The sequence below is a fragment of the Brassica napus genome, chromosome C7, assembly GCF_020379485.1.
Source record: "Brassica napus cultivar Da-Ae chromosome C7, Da-Ae, whole genome shotgun sequence".
In the NCBI taxonomy this organism is placed as follows: Eukaryota; Viridiplantae; Streptophyta; class Magnoliopsida; order Brassicales; family Brassicaceae; genus Brassica; species Brassica napus.
The window spans coordinates 53,342,582-53,363,278 of record NC_063450.1 but is presented as its reverse complement, the minus strand read 5'-3'; the positions used below and the strand labels follow the sequence as shown (position 1 = coordinate 53,363,278).

General features: G+C 36.7%; 6 protein-coding genes across 6 annotated transcripts; 4 read left to right on the top strand and 2 right to left on the bottom strand.

Moving 5' to 3' along the window:
• The first annotated feature begins 313 nt into the window (after nt 1–313).
• LOC125590685 lies at nt 314–1,087 on the top strand. Its single transcript, XM_048764371.1, has one exon. The coding sequence runs from the start codon at nt 314–316 to the stop codon at nt 1,085–1,087; it is 774 nt and encodes a 257-aa protein (XP_048620328.1).
• A 2-nt stretch (nt 1,088–1,089) lies between these two features.
• Nucleotides 1,090–4,698, top strand: LOC111208156 (bifunctional dihydrofolate reductase-thymidylate synthase 2-like). The gene is made up of 4 exons (XM_022706924.2): nt 1,090–1,151; nt 1,225–1,514; nt 1,588–1,694; nt 1,784–4,698. Exons 2-4 carry the CDS (start codon nt 1,235–1,237, stop codon nt 1,877–1,879), a joined length of 483 nt encoding a protein of 160 aa, XP_022562645.2. The 5' UTR covers nt 1,090–1,151; nt 1,225–1,234; the 3' UTR covers nt 1,880–4,698.
• A 121-nt stretch (nt 4,699–4,819) lies between these two features.
• Nucleotides 4,820–5,945, bottom strand: LOC111207436. The gene has a single exon (XM_022705471.2). The coding sequence runs from the start codon at nt 5,661–5,663 to the stop codon at nt 4,995–4,997; it is 669 nt and encodes a 222-aa protein (XP_022561192.1). The 5' UTR covers nt 5,664–5,945; the 3' UTR covers nt 4,820–4,994.
• A 4,771-nt stretch (nt 5,946–10,716) lies between these two features.
• Nucleotides 10,717–13,752, top strand: LOC111207514 (glucan endo-1,3-beta-glucosidase 7). Its single transcript, XM_022705645.2, has 5 exons — nt 10,717–10,964; nt 11,067–11,731; nt 12,579–12,926; nt 13,020–13,278; nt 13,399–13,752. The coding sequence occupies exons 1-5, from the start codon at nt 10,904–10,906 to the stop codon at nt 13,578–13,580; spliced, it is 1,515 nt and encodes a 504-aa protein (XP_022561366.1). The 5' UTR covers nt 10,717–10,903; the 3' UTR covers nt 13,581–13,752.
• Nucleotides 13,753–14,161: 409 nt separating this feature from the next.
• LOC111207516 (guanine nucleotide-binding protein subunit beta-like) lies at nt 14,162–16,449 on the top strand. Its single transcript, XM_022705646.2, has 6 exons — nt 14,162–14,470; nt 14,569–14,663; nt 15,063–15,487; nt 15,560–15,920; nt 16,012–16,125; nt 16,212–16,449. The coding sequence occupies exons 1-6, from the start codon at nt 14,365–14,367 to the stop codon at nt 16,245–16,247; spliced, it is 1,137 nt and encodes a 378-aa protein (XP_022561367.1). The 5' UTR covers nt 14,162–14,364; the 3' UTR covers nt 16,248–16,449.
• Nucleotides 16,450–17,470: 1,021 nt separating this feature from the next.
• On the bottom strand, nt 17,471–19,917 carry LOC111208155. Its single transcript, XM_022706922.1, has 3 exons — nt 19,744–19,917; nt 17,593–19,698; nt 17,471–17,515 (listed from the first exon to the last, which is right to left on the bottom strand). The coding sequence occupies exons 1-3, from the start codon at nt 19,915–19,917 to the stop codon at nt 17,471–17,473; spliced, it is 2,325 nt and encodes a 774-aa protein (XP_022562643.1).
• Nucleotides 19,918–20,697: the final 780 nt, after the last annotated feature.

The window sequence follows — 20,697 nt, the reverse complement described above, 5'->3', positions numbered from 1 at the left end:
AGACATTGAGATCGAAACCACCAGAAAATATTCCACCTTTCCCTGAATTGATCAAAGGACATTAAAGCAAACTAAAACACTAAACTTTAGGATTGAAAGTCACAACCTTTAGCTTAAAGAAAGAACACGGAAGACTACTACACATGATCAAACGCTAAAACAGAGAAGCTCAAAGTTTCAATTTTTCTTTTTGTTTTACCGGTCAACACGATGGCCTTAACATCAATCCTCTGGTTCGCGTCTTGAAGCTTCTCCTTCAGCTCAAAAATAACTGAACAAATCAAAGATATATAAAAAACACAGCTCAATAAAAATGGTCAACGATCCACCGCTTCTCGCTTCTGGTCCTTTTTCTGCAACCACCGTGGAGATTTTGAAGCCTGCTTTGGCTTCTGTAGAGGAGGTGCCGGCTAAATATTCAACGGAAAGCTATTCCGTGTCTGATAATGGAGGAGACGAGACTGATTTGCCAACCACCACGACGAAAATCATTGTTTCAGTATGCGAAGTGGGATCAGAAACAGTTCGAGAAAGAAGGCGAAACATATTGGAATTCGGTAGTAGTTGCTGGTTATATCCTCTATCACCATACATCTTCATTTTATGTAGTGAGGTGCTCTCGGGTTTATGTAATAAAGCGCAAGAGGACGGATCCTTGCAAAGTATCTGTGTAGCTCGAGGGAGTCCTCGACTAAACCATCTCCTCTTTGCGGATGACACAATGTTCTTTATCAAAGCTACCAAAGACAGCAGTATAGCCCTTCACAAGCTCCTAAAACGCTATGAAGAAGCCTCCGGTCAAACAATCAACCCAAGCAAATCGTTTATCACCTTTTTCCGGAAAGCTCCGATGTCACTCAAAACCGCAGTGAAAGATGAACTGGGCATTCAAAAAGGAGACATTGGCAAATATCTCGGTCTCCCGAAACATTTCGGTAGAAAGAAACGAGACCTGTTTGCCTCCATGGTCGATAGAATCAAGCAAAAGGCGAGTGGCTGGTCTAACAGACACCTCTCCGCAGCGGGAAAGATGACGATGCTCAAGAGTGTTCTTTCTCCTGTCCCGTCCTATGCGATGACATGCTGACTGAGAGAGAGGAAGGTGACCTTGGACCCGTTTATGGATTTCAATGGAGACACTTTGGTGCTAAGTCAGTAGCTTCTCTGAGTTTTAGCAACACATTTTTATACTGTTTAGCTATTTTGTTTAATCTCTTTCTACAGGTACACAGATATGCATGCTGATTACACTGGCCAAGGATTTGATCAGCTCTTAGATGTAATTAACAAGATCAAGAACAATCCTGATGATCGCCGGATTATAATGTCAGCTTGGAATCCTTCTGACCTTAAGCTGATGGCACTTCCTCCTTGCCACATGTTTGCACAGTTTTTTGTTGCAAACGGAGAGCTTTCGTGTCAAATGTATCAGCGGTCAGCAGATATGGGTCTTGGTGTACCGTTTAACATTGCCTCATACTCACTTCTTTCATGCATCCTAGCTCATGTCTGTGGTACGTACCAGATTTTCACTACAGAAAGAGCATTTTTATCTTCTTTTATTGATGTTTGGTTGATATTTTGCAGATCTTGTTCCTGGTGATTTTATCCATGTGATTGGAGATGCTCATGTTTACAAGAACCATGTTAGGCCTCTACAAGAGCAACTTGAGAACCCACCAAAACCTTTTCCTGTGAGTAAAAAAGCATACATGATCTTTGATGAATGCATAAGCTTAGTTTGTTTCAACTATATTCTTATTTATATTTGGGCTCTTTACAGGTTTTGAAGATAAATACAGAGAAGAAACATATAGATTCTTTTGTGGCAGCTGATTTCGAGCTCATTGGCTATGATCCTCACAAGAAATATATATGAAAATGGCGGTTTAGCTTGAAAAAACAGAGTTCTGAATTTTCTAGTTAAAATTTGAATCATTTTTTTTTTGGTGATGATGTATAACATTTGGATGATAAGATGTTAAAGATGGAATTGATATGTATCCAGGCCTAATCACAAAGTAGTTATTGATAAGCAGTTGGTTTATCTGTTTTAGCCAAAAACTAAAGTTTTGTGTTTCTTGTGGGCGACGTTACTTTTTTCCTTTTATGGTGTGAGATTTTCATTTTTGTTTTCATAATCCTTAACTCTTATCAGCATGCAGCTCTGTAAAATTTTAGTAATAAGCTTTGTATCAATAGTTTTCAGATTTTTGATCAAACAAAAAGTTTTCAGATAATTGCACAGCCGTTGAAATGATATTTTCTTTTAATTTAGATGGTCGACATCAAATATCCAAAAAGGTATTTATTTCAACCAACAAAATATCTTTTTTTTTTGTTTTGATCAACACCAACAAAATATCTAGAAAAATATACTGAGAGGAACTTAGTTGATTCGGTTAATAATAGATAAATTATGCTAAAGTAAGATTCGAAGTGATGTTTTGTCTATGCATGTTGAATGGCAGCTGATGAATGGATCTCTATTAACCCTGAAATAGACAATACATTCATATGGCACATATTCTCTGCTTCCTCAACTTTGTCATGTCATGTCATGTCGTGTATGATATATGCATATATCTCTTGAATTATTGGATACTTTTTTTTTACATTTTTAGCATTATAAAATTTATAGGATGACTAGAGAAAATAAATTCACATTCGATCTGAAATTTCTTGTATAAGAAAAACATCTTCACAAACTAGTCTACGTTCAAATGGTGTTCTATATGTTTAACTCACGATGTTTGTATAGAAATAAGAAAACAAACCAAACTTTATGCTACTTTTCATAATAGAGTGAAGGCACTTTTTAATAATCTACTAATCACATGCGTAAAACGTATAAAAGTAGAGTAAACAAACTAGAAGTATTCTTCTATATTATAAGATTTGTTCCTTGCAGGTTCCTGTCGATCTCACGTGTATTCGTCATTCTCATTAGATACTATAGATTTGCATATCGATCTTTTCATATCCGATCGAGCATATTTTGCCTCTTACACCTTTCCAGATATTGGTTCCTATACGTCAGATACTTTCTGACGTAGTTTCTCAAAGGAAATCATATTTTATCATTCTACTATCAAAATCTTATATTCTAACTAAAAGGATTAAAAACAATAATTATCATTTCAGCGTGAGTGCGTAAGCTAGATAAAATATTACGGGATGGTATAATGTTTTCTCCAGTGTAAAATTTAATTTTTAAACACAGAAATAATATAAAAAAATTACTAAAAACAATCACTAATTTTAATAACAAAGAAGAAAAATAATTCTCTTTGTTTTTAGCTCAGTAAAAAAAAAGCAAAACAGAAAATATATATATTTGTATATGTATGAATCAGTATTCTTCAGAATTTACCGATGTCGTCGGAGACAGATGCTTGGAATTAAGTGTTACGTAATTCATATGTTAGCATAAACCTCCATGTCCGATATACCTAATAAAACTGAGACCAAGATACACTTGTGTTGGGCATATATGCTTGAAGTTTATGCTAAAATATAATTGAATGATGGATTCTTTGGTAGCTGGTTCAAATATTAAAGAATCGATACTCTTGTGTTGGCTTGTCGATGGCAAATATGCTATAGTGTTGCATGGAGATAAATAAGTTATGGGATTTTAAAATATTCCCAAAAAAAACTGAGACCAAGATGGATGACGTGAGGACATATTTAGTACCAACAATTCCCTCCTCTATAATGTATTTTATTCCCTTTTACCCACAACCCTAAATAACGCTATTCAGCATTTTGAAACATCGTTCATATATGCTTATCTATTTGCTTTCTATCTGCTATCTCCATATTAGGAACCAACTAGCTAGTAGAAGGAATATTCGATTCTCGACTAGTGTAACTGTGTAAACTAACCACGTTCGCAATATCACATCAAAACCTAAACTCGAGGCGTGTTAATAGCGTGTGATCAAGATTCATCTCTTGCGAAGTTGCGATCAACTGTATGTAACATTCCACTGTCATTGTCAGTATGCCTCACGTCGATCCTCGGCCTGTGAATTCCACGTTCGTCAGACAATATTCGCGTCGTTGTAAAAACACAAAAAAACTTGTCCATGTAAATCATCACGAGAGTTTTCTTCTTTCAATAGCTTTACATCAAGCATGCTAAATTGTGAACTCTTCTTATAACAAGTAAGTTAGCGTGTGACACAGAGTAGGATTACTAGCATATTACAACTGCCAAAAATATTAATATTTTGTCAATATGTTATAAAAGTAATGTAAATGAAAGCTTGTATCATATTCAACAAATTTAAACAACAAATATGAAAGTAACATTACTAAATATCATTTTGTATTTGAGGTACAAAGACATATACAATCAAACAAAAGTACAAATAAACCATATTACATGAAAAACCATCTATAGTTAGGAATAAATAAGTAATTAGAGTGTGCGAACATACCGGCACTAGTGCACGAAAAATAATACTAGTATGGGTGGCTTTCAGAAAAATTATAGTGTTGCACACTTTTTATTTCTTTAGTAATTTTTTTATTCTTTGACAATAAGTAATTAGATTTTTAACAGAAAAAATAAAAATAAAAATGATATTTTACCGATCCTATTTTAACATTTAGAAATATTAACCTCACACAACCGTTACAGCAAAAAATCTACAGTTGAAGCGTTTGGTAAAAGATTTTAATTGTAAGCCTCATAAAACATCACATAATGAGTTCAGCTAATAGGAGTATTTTTTCAATCTTCAAACTATACAATTGCACTGATCACCCGCGTTTTATGTATCAATTTAACTCGTTACAATTAAAAAGCATATGTAACATACCATAACATTTTATTATTTACTTAAACAACTTTCAAGGTTTACAAGAGTTAAGATACAGAGTTTTAGCAAGGCAAAGTTACGACTTACAAGACTATGAAATGTTTTGAAACAGAGCATCCAAGTTTATAACTAAAAGAAACAAAAACATTCAGTAACCAAGAAGAGCTAGATTATCAAGTGTCCTTCATCCTTCTGAATCCTCTTTTGCCTCGCGATGAAGGCTTCAATCTTTGTCCTAAACTGTTCGTTGCTCATTCTATCTTCTGCTTTCTTACCCCTCACCACTACTTTCTTGTCCGAGTCACAAATCCTCAGATGCTTCTCCGACTCATACCTCTTCATGACTCTCCCACCACATGTACTCTCAAGCGGGTGAACCGCCTCAAACGCTTTCTGCGTTTGGCTTCTCTCGAAACTAACCCTCTTCACTCCACTCGGCTTCTTGGGCTGTTCTGTTTTCGTCGTCTCATAAACTTTGGATCTCTTCTTCTCACTCTCGTGAAGAAACTCTTGGTAAAGGTCGTTGCTTACTGCGTCTGTTGTCTTTGAGATAGGCTCGTGAGCTGAGTTGTACCGTCTGGATATCGCAAAAAGAGTTATTACAATAGCGTTCCCAATGAAGAAAACGAATCTCGGGCTAACGAGAAACTCTGCTGCTCCCCTGAAAATGTCAGTGGAGAGTCTCACTGAAGGGAAAGAGAGTTTGGAGATCAAGATTAGAAGAAGAATCAGTTCAATGAGTCTGAATAAGCTCGTGAATGATTTCATTGTTTGGAAGTTCAAGAATCCTCTAGGTTTCTTCATCTTAAAGTGTTGAAACTGAACTGAGTCCATTATGATATTTTTTTTTCAAATACTACAAAACAGGAAAAAAAATAAGTAAAGGAGTTTTTTTGTATCAAAGGGATTGTATGAGTGGGAGTTAGTGATTTAGGTAACTAGAAAGAAGTGAGAAGCAGAGACCTTTGCCATCAAGAAATGAAACAGAGGAAGAAGAACAATAGTCATGGTGAACAATGACAAACAGAGCCAGAGGAATCTTTGTTGAAAATCTCTGTTTTTCTCTATATGTTTTCTTCTTCTTCTTGGGGTTGTTGTATCTTGTTGGTGTTGAGATGGTTTCATTTCTTATTTATAGACCATAGAAATATTATTTTCAATATTTTTAATTGAACTTTATTTCATATACTATTAAGTAATAATTATAGCAATTTTTTTTTTGGAAAATCATGGAAATAAATACTCAAATTTTCCTTTATCTTAAATTGTGAATATCATAATAGTTTTTCTATTGTTTTTACTTTATCCACAACATTATTCTCAGTGCTTCCAAAAGTTGTCCTTGCTATTTGTTCATTGCCTATGAGGCTATGACTAATCACATCTTTCTTCTTATTACATCATTTGCTTTAATCATTTTTCAATTTTTTTCAAACATGCAATCACTTTTGGTTATACACTTTTATATAAGATGTGAAGTTTTTTTTTTCTCAAATTCGAAACACTTGAATGCATATATTTACACAATCAATCGTATAAGTTTTCTTATACATATGAAATATTTCTTTGTCTAACTACGTCCACATGCAAATGTCAACTATAATAAATTGTTTCTTAGTTAGTTTAGAAATGTTATCTTCACTTGTATTGTATTCTAAGGTTTTAAATTGATCAATATATTTTCCGATATACGACTTCAGTTAGTAAAAAGAAAACACAAAGAATACATGAGAAATTAAAGAAATCATGAGTTTGTATTTATGAGTCTTCGGTTCTAGTTAAATTCTAACCCAACAGTAACTTATAAAGTTAGGGAGGTTATTGCGCTTGATTTCTCAAATTGAGAAGCTTTATTTTTTCTAATGGATATGAATAGGCGTTGTGGACAGAAAAGTTTTGTCGATAAAAAAAGCAAATTAACAGTGATAAGCTTTCCTGTTTTTCATTTTGATACTTTTAAAGAAAAAAAAAGGAGAGAACGCAAGCTGAAAGGCCATTATGTCTTGGATTCCTTTTGTTAATTTTTGTTGTGAAATGTTTGGCTGTTTTAATGTATAGTCTAAACTGATAATTAATAGAACTTGAATTGATGGTCTAATGCATGCATACCTCTTAACATTTTACATCAAATTCTAAAATACATACTTAGTTCAAAAAAAAAAAACTAAAAACACATACCACATCTATTTAAAGCCATCATATAGTTTCTGATTAAAAAATCTTAAAAACACTAATTCCATTAGCACTTTCACCAAGATAAAAAGAAGACAGAACATTAAATATGCAAATTTTCAAATAAACATTGCAAGGGTCAATAAAAAATTTCAAAATACATTTTTTTTGACAAACATACAAAGAGATAAACCTTCATAATACACATCACATAACAAAAACTCATTCACCTACAAACAAAAAATTACTATCCCACGAAATTATGTTAAAACATAAAGGATATATATTCCACAAATTATGCAGATTAAATGAACTGATTTATAGATTATCTACTAGCAGAAGTGCATTTGGCAATATAAATGGAACACTTAATGAGGGTGATTTCCTTCTTCAATAAGACATGCTCAACATTATACCCTTTTCGTCTCTCTTTAATATAATTTATGAACTTTAAGTTTGCTTTTCCATAACATGAAAGACCCCATTTTCTAAAATCGATGCAATCAATATCTCCTTTTTAGAGTTTTTGACTCAACTATATAAACTTTTTGTTATGGACATGATTGATCAATCGAAGAAATTTTTAATTCATTTTGTGGCTGCTGGTTAAGTTGATAAAACTCTCTAATTTCTTTAGATTATCCATTTGTTTTGTAGAATTTGTATCATCCAAAATGGTCCTTTTAGCATTAGCTGGCAGGGAACTCAGAGAGAGTCTCTCCTCTTCTTTTATTTTAAAGAATTTTGGCGTTTAATACAAATTTTAAAGTGAAAAGGTGGAGAAAGTCATATAACGCATGGTCCCTTGTAAAGAAAAAAAAAGTCATATACGTTGTCCATGCTAAGTAAAGCTTTTATTTGATTCTGCAGTATATGGTTCTAGTGACACATTATCCACACATTAGTAGCCTAATCCACTGCTGACTTAATTTCTTGTAATGTAGCATGACGTTGTTTCACGATATGACGTCATACAATTCACTTGTATTCGGCGTTTATAAACTTCATGTAAGAAATAAAACAATCAAATACTAGAACACCAATGTAAATTTATAAATAACGAGCAGAGAAAACATCGTAGCCATCAAATTATGAGAACTCGAGAGAGTAAACGACGTAAATTAGGACCGACCGGTTTGGACATGAGTCTCTGACTTAGCGGAATCAGAATCAATTTTAACCGGATATCTACCAATGCAATGTTCCCAAGGACTATTTGTAGAAGCCTTGACATTACGTAGAGCCAGCCACCCAAACCGCACTGTTACAATTAAACCCTGACCCTAAAGCAATCTGCCAAACTTTATTTCCTTTCTTCATCCTTCCTTTTGCCTCTATGTATGCCAATTCATACAATATTGAGCTAGACGAAGTGTTCCCAAATCTATGTAACGTTGATCTTGATGCCTCCGCATCTACTGATGCTCCTTGTACATTTTTAAAATATGTGATCTCCATGTTCTGTCTACAAAGACGCTAACCATGTGGAATGGGCTAAAGCCTTAAAAGAACTTTACTTACTTGGTTTAAGGGATTATGTGAAAACTCATTACGCCTTGGGACCTGTATGGAATGCATCAGGAAAACCTGCTACTGCTCTTGCAAAAGGACAGTGCCGGCTCTTGGCTATGGAAACATGGGCATTTGCCATGGGTCATAAAAAATTTAGTGTTATTTTGTACCTTCTATTATCTATTATGTACATTCAGGATGTCTGCTGTTTGGTTCATAAGCTGCTCCATATATAGGTTTATAGATGACTGGAGATCTGCACTCGGTGTCCTGAAATGGGCACAAGAATTCGAGTGGTGCTTATGATATTATGACTATTGGTATTCATGGCAAGATAAAATTGTTACCTTGAACACAGTTGCTAAGGTCATGAGGAGGTTTGCTTTTGGTGCAGGTGAATGGGAAGAAGCTGTTAATGTGTTTGATAGTAATAAAATGTAACTAAAATCAAACATATGACAAAATCCTTCATTGCGTTAATCTTCCTAGTCCATTTCTCTTAATGTTTCAATCTTAAGTCAAAAAATTTGGTTGAATGTTAACATTTAGGTAATACATAGCTTGGCATGAAACAAAGCTAAACAAGGAGAGACATTGCAGTTTTGGATGTAGCTCTTGCTGTGAAAGAGTTCCACAAAATATAACTAAGAACAAAACTATGACAGAGAGAAGAAGCAAAACACTTGGTAACCCTATATAATATAAAAGATGATAAACGTAATATCAGTTAATGAATGCCCTGAATGACTCTGACCACATATCGATATCTTTCTCTAGAGACACATCGGTACAAACTCCATTTCGTTATCAACATATTTAGTCCAGAGAGACTTGTATTGGTTCATAGCAATGTCCAGCCATGGTTTCATGTTTCCATTGAAAATGGATCACTGCTGCCTTTTTGATCTCATCCATGCTCACTCCCGGGTTCAAATCCCACAGTTTCAGAAGAAAAAAACACAACTGGATGCCAGTTATACCTAAGCAAAGACTCATTAGAGACAGCTATAACAACAGCCAAGTCGAGTGAGATCAATGTAATGGTCCCTGGTGCTTCCCCTGATCGATGGAGATTAGGTTTGGTTTTCCTCTCCCTGTCCATGAGCCCTGTTTTTATTTCCTCCTGTTCTTCAAATTTGTTAAGTATTTCCAGAGTCTAGTTACAAAATTCAGAAGTCATCATTGATTACAAGCTTACTGTAACCGACCGAGTGAGTGAGGGGAAGGAAACTGTTCATCGAGGGAATCATTCTCAGAATGTTTTCTATTACAATACTGTAGGTGGAACATGCACTGCCTCAACAGTACAACCATTTGTTCACCGAAGGGAAGTTCGAGACAACACCGGTCTCGCACTCAGGTGCCTAAGCTAAGGAGAATCTCTGGTCAGTCTGGGTTTTGCTTGAACATCAAGTCTTCTTTTAATTTGGCTTATTCATATTAGAATATAAGAGAATCTGTTTGTTTGTGGTTTTGGGTTTGGAGGTACTTTTGTTTTGTTTGTTTGTTGTGATCTCGTCTTTTGTTCGTCCTTGGGGGTTTTGGATTTGGATTTTTTAGGGTTGCTGATGAAAATGTGAACAAATATCATAGGATAGAAAAAGTTGGGGTCCTAGTTTTGGAACATGCAACTTTATTTATACACAATTCAATATTTTTGGTTGTTTTCTTTTGTAAATGATGCGAGCGCTGGTTATAAATCTTGAGGATAAGTTTATAAATCATGTCAAATGCGAATAGAATCCTTAGTCAACATAACAGTCATATATAATAATTGAGGTGGAAACGATGAAATCACCAAAAGCTAAGAATTATTGGTGGTGGTCAGTGAAACGTGAAGAATGGGTTATGATTGGGAAGTAGAATGGAAAAAAGAGGAATAGTGTAATCCACCTTTTATGTCAAATGAAGTAAAAATAATATACAGTATACGAAATTATTCAGAGGTTTAACGTCTCCTCTTCAATTACGAGACATGAATAATGTTTCAACCATTTTTGTACTTTTGAATCCTACATTCTACCTAATTTTCATCGGTTTTACATCCACCAACAATTTTAAAAGTTGCAACTTTTAATCTTTAAATCGGATAACCTGCTTTTGGACAAAACTTTTGTGTCGAAAAAGAAATTTATTTTGCAAAAAGTTTTCTTACCTGAAATCACCCTATAATATTACAATAGTCAATAGTAAACCAAGACAGAAGACAAACACTTAAGACATAGAAGTCAACCAACACGTGTACTGTGGAAGAACGAGTAGAAACCATGTCTTCCTTGAAAATTCGTTTCTCTAACATAACCGTTACAGTAAAAAAATTTATTTAATCTAGCAACAAAGCTTATATAAAACTTTCTCAAACTCTCTGCGTCTCCTTCTCACTCACCATCATGGCTATCTCCATCTACTTCTCTCTCCTCCTCATCTTCCTCTCTCAGTTCCCTTCCTCAAGTAAGTACCTTCTTCAATACGACGTAGTTTCCCCCTCCTCTCTTCTTCCCTCTAAACCTTAAGTTTCTTACTCTGTTTTTTTCTTCTCTTTGTCGTCCACAGATGCAGAGCCCTTCATCGGAGTCAACTACGGTCAAGTCGCCGACAACCTCCCTCCGCCTTCTGAAACCGCCAAGCTCATTCAATCCACTTCCATCCAGAAGGTGAGACTCTACGGCGCCGATCCCGCCATCATCAAAGCTCTAGCCGGAACCGGCGTCGGCATCGTAATCGGCACAGCCAACGGAGATCTTCCTTCTCTCGCCGCCGATCCCAACGCCGCCTCTCAATGGATCAGCTCCAACGTCCTCCCTTTTTACCCCGCCTCCAAAATCATCCTCATCACCGTCGGCAACGAGGTTCTGCTGTCGAAAGACCCGAATCTGGTGAGCCAGCTCCTCCCGGCGATGCAGAACGTTCAAAAAGCGCTCGAGGCGGCGTCGCTCGGCGGGAAAATTAAGGTGTCGACGGTGCACGCGATGTCGGTTCTGGGTAGCTCAGAACCGCCGTCTTCCGGTTCGTTTGCGTCCGGTTATCAAGCCGGTTTGAAGGGTATTCTGCAGTTTTTAAGCGATACCGGCTCGCCGTTCGCTATTAATCCATACCCGTTCTTTGCTTATCAAAGTGACCCGAGACCCGAAACGCTGGCGTTTTGCCTCTTCCAGCCTAATGCGGGTCGACCCGACTCTAACACTGGAATCACGTACATGAACATGTTCGATGCTCAGGTAAAATTAATTACAGTCTGGTCTAAAACTAATCAATTCACTTTTTGTATTGGGTGGCTAACTAAATTCTACTAAACTTAACGCAAAATCAACTAATCTCTCTAGTTATGAAAGTTGGTGGACTGTTTTAGTAGCTATGTGGGTTAGTTTCAAGTTATGCACTGTCTTTTTTTCCCTATAAAAGTTATGTATTGTTGTGACACACAAGGATCTAGATAATAATGATAATTTGCAGTATTCACGTGGACTAATATACAGTATGAACTTTAGGTCTTAAAATATATAGTTTGTATAATGATTTTCTTTGCACTAGATTGTGGCAAGGAACTTATTCTGTTCTCTACTTTTCCTTTTAGAAGGAATATCTATATTCTTATTATAGTACAAAAGACAGTTGTTCACGTTGGATACGGCTCCATACATGCGTGCCGTATGTGTATGGATCTACTATACTAACACACAATCTTTTTTAAAAAAATATGCTTATTAGTTTGGTTACTGTGGCTCTGTAGTATTGAAAACTTAATTAAATTTTTCTATTTCATACGTTGTTAATAATTATCTTCTCAGGGGATAAGCATGCGTGATGATGTCTTGCTTGTAGTCAAGTCGCGTACTGATTTGTCTGACGTGCCAGATTCGCACTAGTTTTTTTACTTATTTTAGATGTTTCTTGAAACATTTGTTTACACTCGTCATCATCAACAAGCAGCATTGACCAGAAGTTTCATAATATATAGCTAAAATAATAGAAGAGGAAAATCAAACGGTGCTCTTCATGTCATATATTACGTGTTTGTCTTTGCTTGAAACACACGTTACAGTCTCTCTAATTCATCGTTCACAGGTAGACGCGGTTCACTCGGCTTTGAAATCAATGGGATTCGAAAAGGTGGAGATCGTGGTGGCGGAAACAGGATGGGCTTCACGAGGGGACCCCAACGAAGTTGGACCGAGCGTGGATAATGCTAAAGCTTACAACGGAAACCTAATAGCTCATCTAAGGTCAATGGTTGGCACACCTCTAATGCCTGGAAAGTCCGTAGACACTTACATTTTCGCGCTCTACGATGAGAACCTGAAGACTGGACCATCTTCGGAACGGGCCTTCGGGCTTTTCAAAACCGATCATTCCATGGCTTATGATGTAGGCCTTGCCAAGAGTAGCGGTAGTAGCAGCAACAGTAGTTGTCAGGTTAGATAATCTTGGCTGCTTTATAAATTTGTGATTACAGTTGACAAAATAATTTTGTTTAAAATACTAAAAAATGTGGTTTTATGTTTTTAGACGCCATCGGGAAAAGCGTCGACGGGGTGGTGTGTATCAAAGAAGGATGCCACGGATAAGCAGCTGCAATCGAGCATTGATTGGGCGTGCGGACAAGGAATAGACTGTGGGGCGATACAACCAGGAGGAGCTTGCTTCGAGCCAAACAATGTGGCGTCACATGCAGCCTTTGCCATGAATATGTATTACCAAAAGTCTCCTAAAAGGCCTACAGATTGTGATTTCTCTCAAACCGCAACAATCACCTCCCAAAACCCTAGTATGTTTTCTCTCAAACCGCAACAATCACATGAATGTCTTTTTAAGTATTTGCTCCACTTAGCAATGTAAAAATGCACATACTAATTGGTTCTCCTTATCTTGATTTTAATTTTGATAGGTTACAACAGTTGTGTCTATCCGGGAGGTGGAGGAGGAGATGGAAGTACAGGAGTAATGAACAAATATGTTAACTCAAACAAAATAGAGAGCAAAAAGAATGGAGCAGTTGAATCAAAAGTTTATTCTTCTCTATCTTTTCTACTCATCGTTATGTCACTAATCCTCCATGTAGATATGTAATGGGCCAATAAGCGTATTGGGGTAGTTTAATTATCTGCTACTCTTTACTTCTTGACTTCTTGTGTTCCTCCCTCCTTTGTATTTGCCTAATCAAGGTGTTATTAGTTTTCTAATAGTTACACACATTCTATAAATAATATTTTATTGTAGCCGGTAACGGCTATTTCCCCAACTAGGATAAACTTCCACGTACCTTTATTTTATAGTTTTGTAATATAGTCTAATTTTGCTTATGAATAGAAAAAGAGAGATAATGATATAAGGAAACAAGTGATTACCCTTTTCTTAGTAACTGCAATTTTATGGAATGAGTGTGACATGAATCTCATCTCCAATTTTGCATAATGAAGAAAGATGCTATCTATAATCACGACATGAAAAAATGTTTATAACTCCACCATCATAAGCGTTGACGAGTTATCAAATCAAAACCAAAATCACAACTAATAATTAATTAATCAGCGGGAAAGGAGCAAAAGCAGCTGAAGCTCCGAAACGACGTCGTTGAACGCATCGTGGGGTCCACTTTCATAATGCCAACAGTCAATCGGCGGTTGACTCTTCGCTCTCTCTTACTTTCTCTCAGGACAGAAGCATCAACAAGACAACAACTACACCAAAAGCCTGTCTTGACTATTTCGTTCCCCACGTGATCCCCTCGAATCCACTCTCTCCAGGGCTCGATCTCCTTCCCTCTCAATCATGAACTCTCCTCTCTTCTAGAACACACCCAAAATTATAACTCCTTTGATCAACGACGGAGAAGCCCAAGTCTGAAGCGTTAATGTCTGTCTCAGAGCTCAAAGAACGCCACGCCGTCGCTACGGAGACCGTCAACAGCCTCCGTGACAAACTTAGACAAAGACGCCTCCAGCTCCTAGATACCGATGGTTCGTTGCTTCTTCTCCTTCTTCTTCTTCTTCACAATCTATCTGTTATTGTTTGTTCTTAGATCTGTTTTGCTTTCTTTCCAATTGAATTTCGGCAGTGGCCAAGTACTCAGCAGCTCAGGGTCGTTCTCCAGTGAAGTTCGGAGCGACGGATCTGGTTTGTTGCCGTACTCTACTGGGACACACCGGGAAGGTGAGGGTGGAAAGTTCGATCTTATCTCTCTCTTACAGTATACCTTTTTATCCTCAAAGTCTGCTTCTTTATAGAATTTTGTAGCTTGTGGTTAAGTGTTTAGTGTAACTATAAACCAATCTCTAAAGCTTCATTCTATGAGTAGTTTAGGTCCGAACTTGTTGTGAACAAACCTGAATTAATGTAGAATAAAACAAAGAAACTTACGAAAGTAAAACCAAATATTTATTGAATTTGTATATTAATTATGTGAATGAATAAATTTACGATTTTCAACGAAATGTTGGTTTTTTACAGGTTCACAAAGATTTAAGACATTTTCAAAATTAACCGAACTAGTTTGATGTTCGGTCTATTTGAAGGATTTGGTAAAGATCCTAGCTTTGTAACTTTTAACAGGTTTATTCTTTGGACTGGACGCCTGAGAGGAACCGGATCGTGAGCGCATCTCAAGACGGGAGGTTAATAGTGTGGAACGCTCTAACGAGTCAGAAGACTCACGCTATAAAACTCCCTTGCGCGTGGGTGATGACATGCGCCTTCTCTCCAAACGGTCAGACGGTTGCCTGCGGTGGGTTAGACAGCGTGTGTTCCATCTTCAGTCTCAGCTCAACCGCTGACAAGGACGGAACTGTACCCGTTTCGAGAACCCTCAGTGGCCACAGGGGTTACGTTTCGTGCTGTCAGTATGTCCCAAACGAGGATGCTCATCTCATCACCAGCTCGGGTGATCAGACATGTGTCTTGTGGGATGTGACTACTGGTCTCAAAACATCTGTTTTTGGCGGTGAGTTTCAGTCTGGACATACCGGTGACGTACTAAGGTATGGGATCAGTTTATTAGAATCGGTTTGTTTAATAAACTCATGTCCTTATGTAATCTATTGTCTTTCCAGTGTCTCAATCAGTGGATCAAACCCGAATTGGTTTATATCCGGTTCGTGTGATACCACTGCATGCTTGTGGGACACTCGAGCTGCAAGCCGAGCGGTGAGAACGTTTCATGGGCACGAGGGAGATGTTAATACCGTCAAGTTTTTCCCTGATGGGTATAGATTTGGGACTGGATCAGACGATGGGACGTGCAGGTTGTATGATTTAAGGACTGGTCATCAGCTCCAAGTGTATCATCAGGCGCATGGTGATGGTGAGAATCTGCCTGTGACATCCATCGCATTCTCTGCCTCCGGGAGGCTTCTCTTCGCTGGCTACGCAAATAACAACACTTGCTACGTTTGGGATACTCTCTTGGGAGAGGTAAGCTAAGTGTAATAATATTAAGTATTGAGTGGTGAGAGTTCGTTTGTTTTTTTTTGGCCTCATTGTGATGTGTATTTTTTTCTTGCAGGTTGTGTTGGATTTGGGGGAACTGCAAGATTCGCACAAGAATCGGATAAGCTGTTTGGGGATGTCAGCAGATGGGAGTGCATTGTGTACAGGAAGTTGGGATTCAAATCTTAAGGTTAGTTAGTGTCTTTGATCATCAGATAAATTATTATTTTGACTAAAGATAGAAATAACATTTTGATTTGTGTGTGTGTTTGATAGATATGGGCGTTTGGAGGGCACAGGAGAGTGACATGAAGAAGACAAAACAAACACAAGAGTCTAGGTCTCAGTTCCATTTCCAGTTCTTGTGGTTTTGGTTTATATATTCTGTAGTCTGGAAGTTGTATAACCCGGTACGGTCGGTTTGTAATCTTTGTGGAAAATAGTTGAGTTGTGTTAGAAAGGATCAGACAAAAATTGCTAAATTATTGAGTTGAGTGGAGTTGTGTTATCTTAATTCATCTTATTTTTCTGATAAAAACTTAAAAGAAAACTATCTTAAAGAATTTCTCAAATTTAAAAATGTAAAACAAAAACCTGGAAAAATAAAATAAAAAGGGGAAAAACGTCATTTAAATCCCGAACTAACCAAAATAAGCTATAAAAATCCTCAACTTTTGGGTAAGCCAAAAAATTCTCAAACTTTCAAAAATTTCCTAAAATAATCCTAAACTTATGTTGACTAAGCCTTTTTAAACACCCCGAAGTCAACCGTTAATTTTGCTTAAACTTCTGTTAAATATGAAACGATGTGTTTTACTCTATAATTAAAAACATAAACTCGTGTCTTTTCTTCTTCTTCATCGACTCTGCAAATCCTTAATTCCCAAAAAAAAAAAATTCCTCTTCACCATGGGATCAACTCAGAAGCTCGTGGATTTCCAAGCAAGTGTGTATGTCATGAGCTTGTGAAATTTACACGTCTAGGACGCAAGAAAATCCTGGTCGAGCGTTCTTCAGGTGCGTGAGTAAGAGAGATAGGGGCAAAGTTTCTCTGACCAAAACCGATATAAATGATGATATTTTTAGAAAATTTGGTCTGAGAAGTTCTTAGATGAGAAGTTATTGTTTTAGACTTCTTTGAAACAATTTGTTGCTATAATGTTTAAGAAATTGTGTTGCTTTGATGTTTAAGAACATGTGTTGTTCATGATGATTAAGAAGATATGTTGTTATGGTGTTAAACAAAATAATAAAAAAGATAGTTGGAACCGTTTGGGTCACAAGAGAGGAGATGGCAAAGAAACGTAACAGACGTAAAAGGCGTGTAACAAGAAAGACGTGTTATCCATGATGTGCTGTTAACAAAATGAGAGGAGATGAGAGTTTTGAGTCATTACATAATAAAGGAGATTGTTTTAGTCATTACATAACACAAGAGATGGTTTCAGCCATAACATAAGAAAAGAGATGGTTTTAGTCGTAACATAACAAAAGAGATGGTCTGAACCATTACATAATAAAAAAAGAAGAATTGATTAAGCTTGAGATTGTTCTTGTGAAAAACCTTGTGTTGATTCCCCCTAAAAAAAACGCAAGTGTAAGCGACATATACAACATATTCTCGACTAAACAAGTGATTAACAAAAAGAAAACATACCACATCTTGAAGTCTTGGCCGACCCCTTGGCCTTTTTGGTTCTCTTTCAGCTGTCGGATTAGAACATGTAGTTTTGTTGTGACCAGTGTCTAGGCAATTAGAACAAGTCATCATACGCTTTTCTCGTCCCAGTTTTGTTGAGGAACTAGAAGATTCATTAGCTCCTTTTTTTCTATCATAGTTGCTTGGTCTACCACGATTACCTAGTCTATAGGGTGGTGGCAACACTGGTAGCCTATTCATCCTAGGCCACAATTTCATTCCCTGCACCGGCCTGATACCACGCGAGTATGTCACTCTCCACATGTCACTTGTGTAGTACTTGGACACAGAATCTTCCATCTTTAGTTTTTTTGCAGTTATTACACATGAAGCATGAATACATGGAATTCCTCTGAGCTGCCACTTGAGACACCCGCATGTTTTCAAATCCATATCAACACTATAGGCGACACCTCCATCATCAATTTCATGAACATTCCCACATGCCATATATCTGATGCAATCCTTTGCTTTTTCCTTAGTCTTTTCAACCTCCAAATGAACTTTCTTTGTGAACTTAGTCTTACTATGTGAAGCAATGATAGCTCTTTTGGCATTACGAACCATGCATTGCCTTCTTATATCCTCTAACATTTCCGACAATGGCTTTTTTCTAGCTTCTCTAATTGTCTTGTTGAATGACTCACTAAGGTTGTTAAGGTTGTCATTGCAATCTGATCCTAACCTAAAAAAAACTCTTGACCGTGTATTGGGGTTTGTTTTCTGAAGGGAGTTAAAGGCACCTGAGCAATATTTTTTTAGTGTGTCCATATGCTCTTGATAATCCCCTAGAGTGTAGCTTCCTGCTATCTTCCAAAATAATCTCTCTAATTCAAGATCTTTATTGTCTCTTTTCCAGTTTGCAAGGATATGTCTTGAACACATTCGGTGTTCAGCTTCTGGAAGCTCATTCTTGACAGCATTCACAAGTCCATGTTGATAAGAAAACACAATCAAATAAGCACAACACAAAAAAAAAGCAGAAATTAGCACACCACAAACCTTCTGCTTGTCGGATATTATTGTTGTTGTTGCTCCTTCTTGCAGTCCTAAATCCGATTTCAAAAGCTTCACAAACCATTCCCAGTTCACATTATTTTCAATCTCAACAACAGCCCAAGCAATTGGCACAATCCTGTTGTCTCCATCTCTTCCTACAGCAGCTAGTAGATGCCCTTTAATATCCCACTTCAAGAATGCACCATCTAGCCCAATGATAGGTCGACATGATTCTATCCAAAATTCTCTTTGAGATGTGAAACAAACATATAACCTGTCAAACCTTTGCTTGCTTCCTAGAGTAGCACCGGGAATAATCTCAATAACCATTGATGTATACTGATTGGACCTTTTTATCTCGGCTTCATAATCCCATATACGTGAGAAATGCACTTCATGGCTTGTTTTTCTCTGTCGGAATAGCTTAGACTTCGCTTTTGCACATTGTTCCTTTGTGACAATCAAATTGTACTCTCTCTTGACCTCTTCAGCCATCTCCTTTTTCGTAAACTTCCTGTTGATCCTTAACATCTCCGCAAACAGCCAAGCAATTGACGATACCTTAAGCATCTTTGAGTAGCCTGATCTCATGCAATTATGCTCATTGATATACACTTTCACTTGCATCTTGTGCCTCCTTGGTTCGTAAGAACAGTAAATCCTCCAAGGGCAATTCGACTCAACATCAGAGCATCTCGCACCCATCTTCCTTGATGTAGACTTGTACATTTTAATGTCGTAACGGGTCTTCAGAGAGTACCGTAACAATGCCAACTTGAAATCTGCTGCACAAGCAAATGTCTTCCCCAATGCCAAAAGCTCTTCACTGTCAACACTATTGGAAAGCAACTCTCTTCGTTCTACCTCTTCTTCGTCTTCGTCGGAAGATAATGGATCCGGTATCTTCTCATCATCCCAAATATCATCACCACTCTCTCCATCACTTACATTTTCTTCTTCTCTCGCGACATCTCCAAAATGTTGTGATAAGTCCTCACAGTTCTCTTCTTCCACGTTTAATCCATTTTCTCCATTCTCTTCTACTTGATTTTCTTCAACCTCATCCTCTTCGTTATCACCACCATCTCATTCTCCATCATCTCGGTCAACATCCTCATCATGACAGTCTCTCTCAGTGTCAGGTCGAGGTTCGTTGCGTCTCTCCTTTGCGGTGATTCGTTCAAGCTCACGACCTTTCCCTGCATCGTGCTCCTCTTCAATTGTTTCACTCGATGTAGCTTTCTTCTTACGACGTTTATGATCAAGCTTCTTCGGCCTCTCCATCTGTTTTCTTCAAATAGTCAAGAGTTAAGCTTGTTTCCTGTGTAGTAATCTATGGATTTAGGTGAATGATATTGGGAATTAGGGATTGTTATCGATGGAGAAAAACAGAAGACGACGAGTTTTTTTTTTATGATAGAGTAAAACTCATCGTTTATTAATTAACGGAAGTTTATAAAAAGTTAACAGTTGACTTGGGGATGCTTAAAACGACAGAGTCAAACATAAGTTTATGATTATTTTGGAATTTTTTTTAAAGTTTGGGAATATTTTGGTTTACTTAAAAGTTGAGGCTTTTTTTAGTTTATTTTGTTAAGTTTGGGATTTTATTAACGTTTTTCCCAAATAAAAAGTGTTTTAGTGAAGTTTTAGGATGTCTTTTTTGCCTAAATAAATTAACGAGAAAATAACAAAAATAACATTAATTCTGCAGCAATAGAGTTTTTAAGTGATGTTTTAGGATATATTTTTTAGCCTAAATAAATTAACGAAAATAACATTAATTTTGCAACAATGAAGTGTTTTAGTGATTTTTAGGTTATATTTTTTTTTGCCTAAATAAATTAACGAGAAAATAACATTAATTTTGCGCATATATATATATATATATATATATTTTTTGCCTAAATTAATTAACGAGAAAATAACATTAATTTTGCAAACAATAAAGTGTTTTAGTAATGTTTATGATATATACTCCCTCCGTTTCATATAAAGTGTCGTTTTAGAGAATTTTTTTCGTTACAAAATAAGTGTCGTTTTCGATTTTCAATGCAAAATTTA

Coding starts and splice junctions, on each gene's coding strand:
- LOC125590685 (XM_048764371.1), top strand. CDS start 314: ATGGTCAACGATCCACCGCTTCTCGCTTCTGGTCCTTTTTCTGCAACC.
- LOC111208156 (XM_022706924.2), top strand. CDS start 1,235: ATGCATGCTGATTACACTGGCCAAGGATTTGATCAGCTCTTAGATGTA. Junction 1,515..1,587: donor CATCCTAGCTCATGTCTGTG/GTACGTACCAGA, acceptor GATATTTTGCAG/ATCTTGTTCCTGGTGATTTT. Junction 1,695..1,783: donor ACCCACCAAAACCTTTTCCT/GTGAGTAAAAAA, acceptor GGCTCTTTACAG/GTTTTGAAGATAAATACAGA.
- LOC111207436 (XM_022705471.2), bottom strand. CDS start 5,663: ATGGACTCAGTTCAGTTTCAACACTTTAAGATGAAGAAACCTAGAGGA.
- LOC111207514 (XM_022705645.2), top strand. CDS start 10,904: ATGGCTATCTCCATCTACTTCTCTCTCCTCCTCATCTTCCTCTCTCAG. Junction 10,965..11,066: donor CTCTCAGTTCCCTTCCTCAA/GTAAGTACCTTC, acceptor TGTCGTCCACAG/ATGCAGAGCCCTTCATCGGA. Junction 12,927..13,019: donor GCAGCAACAGTAGTTGTCAG/GTTAGATAATCT, acceptor TTATGTTTTTAG/ACGCCATCGGGAAAAGCGTC.
- LOC111207516 (XM_022705646.2), top strand. CDS start 14,365: ATGTCTGTCTCAGAGCTCAAAGAACGCCACGCCGTCGCTACGGAGACC. Junction 15,488..15,559: donor CATACCGGTGACGTACTAAG/GTATGGGATCAG, acceptor TTGTCTTTCCAG/TGTCTCAATCAGTGGATCAA. Junction 16,126..16,211: donor GTTGGGATTCAAATCTTAAG/GTTAGTTAGTGT, acceptor TGTGTTTGATAG/ATATGGGCGTTTGGAGGGCA.
- LOC111208155 (XM_022706922.1), bottom strand. CDS start 19,917: ATGGAGAGGCCGAAGAAGCTTGATCATAAACGTCGTAAGAAGAAAGCT. Junction 19,699..19,743: donor GAGACTGTCATGATGAGGAT/GTTGACCGAGAT, acceptor GATAACGAAGAG/GATGAGGTTGAAGAAAATCA. Junction 17,516..17,592: donor GGCCAAGACTTCAAGATGTG/GTATGTTTTCTT, acceptor CGTTTTTTTTAG/GGGGAATCAACACAAGGTTT.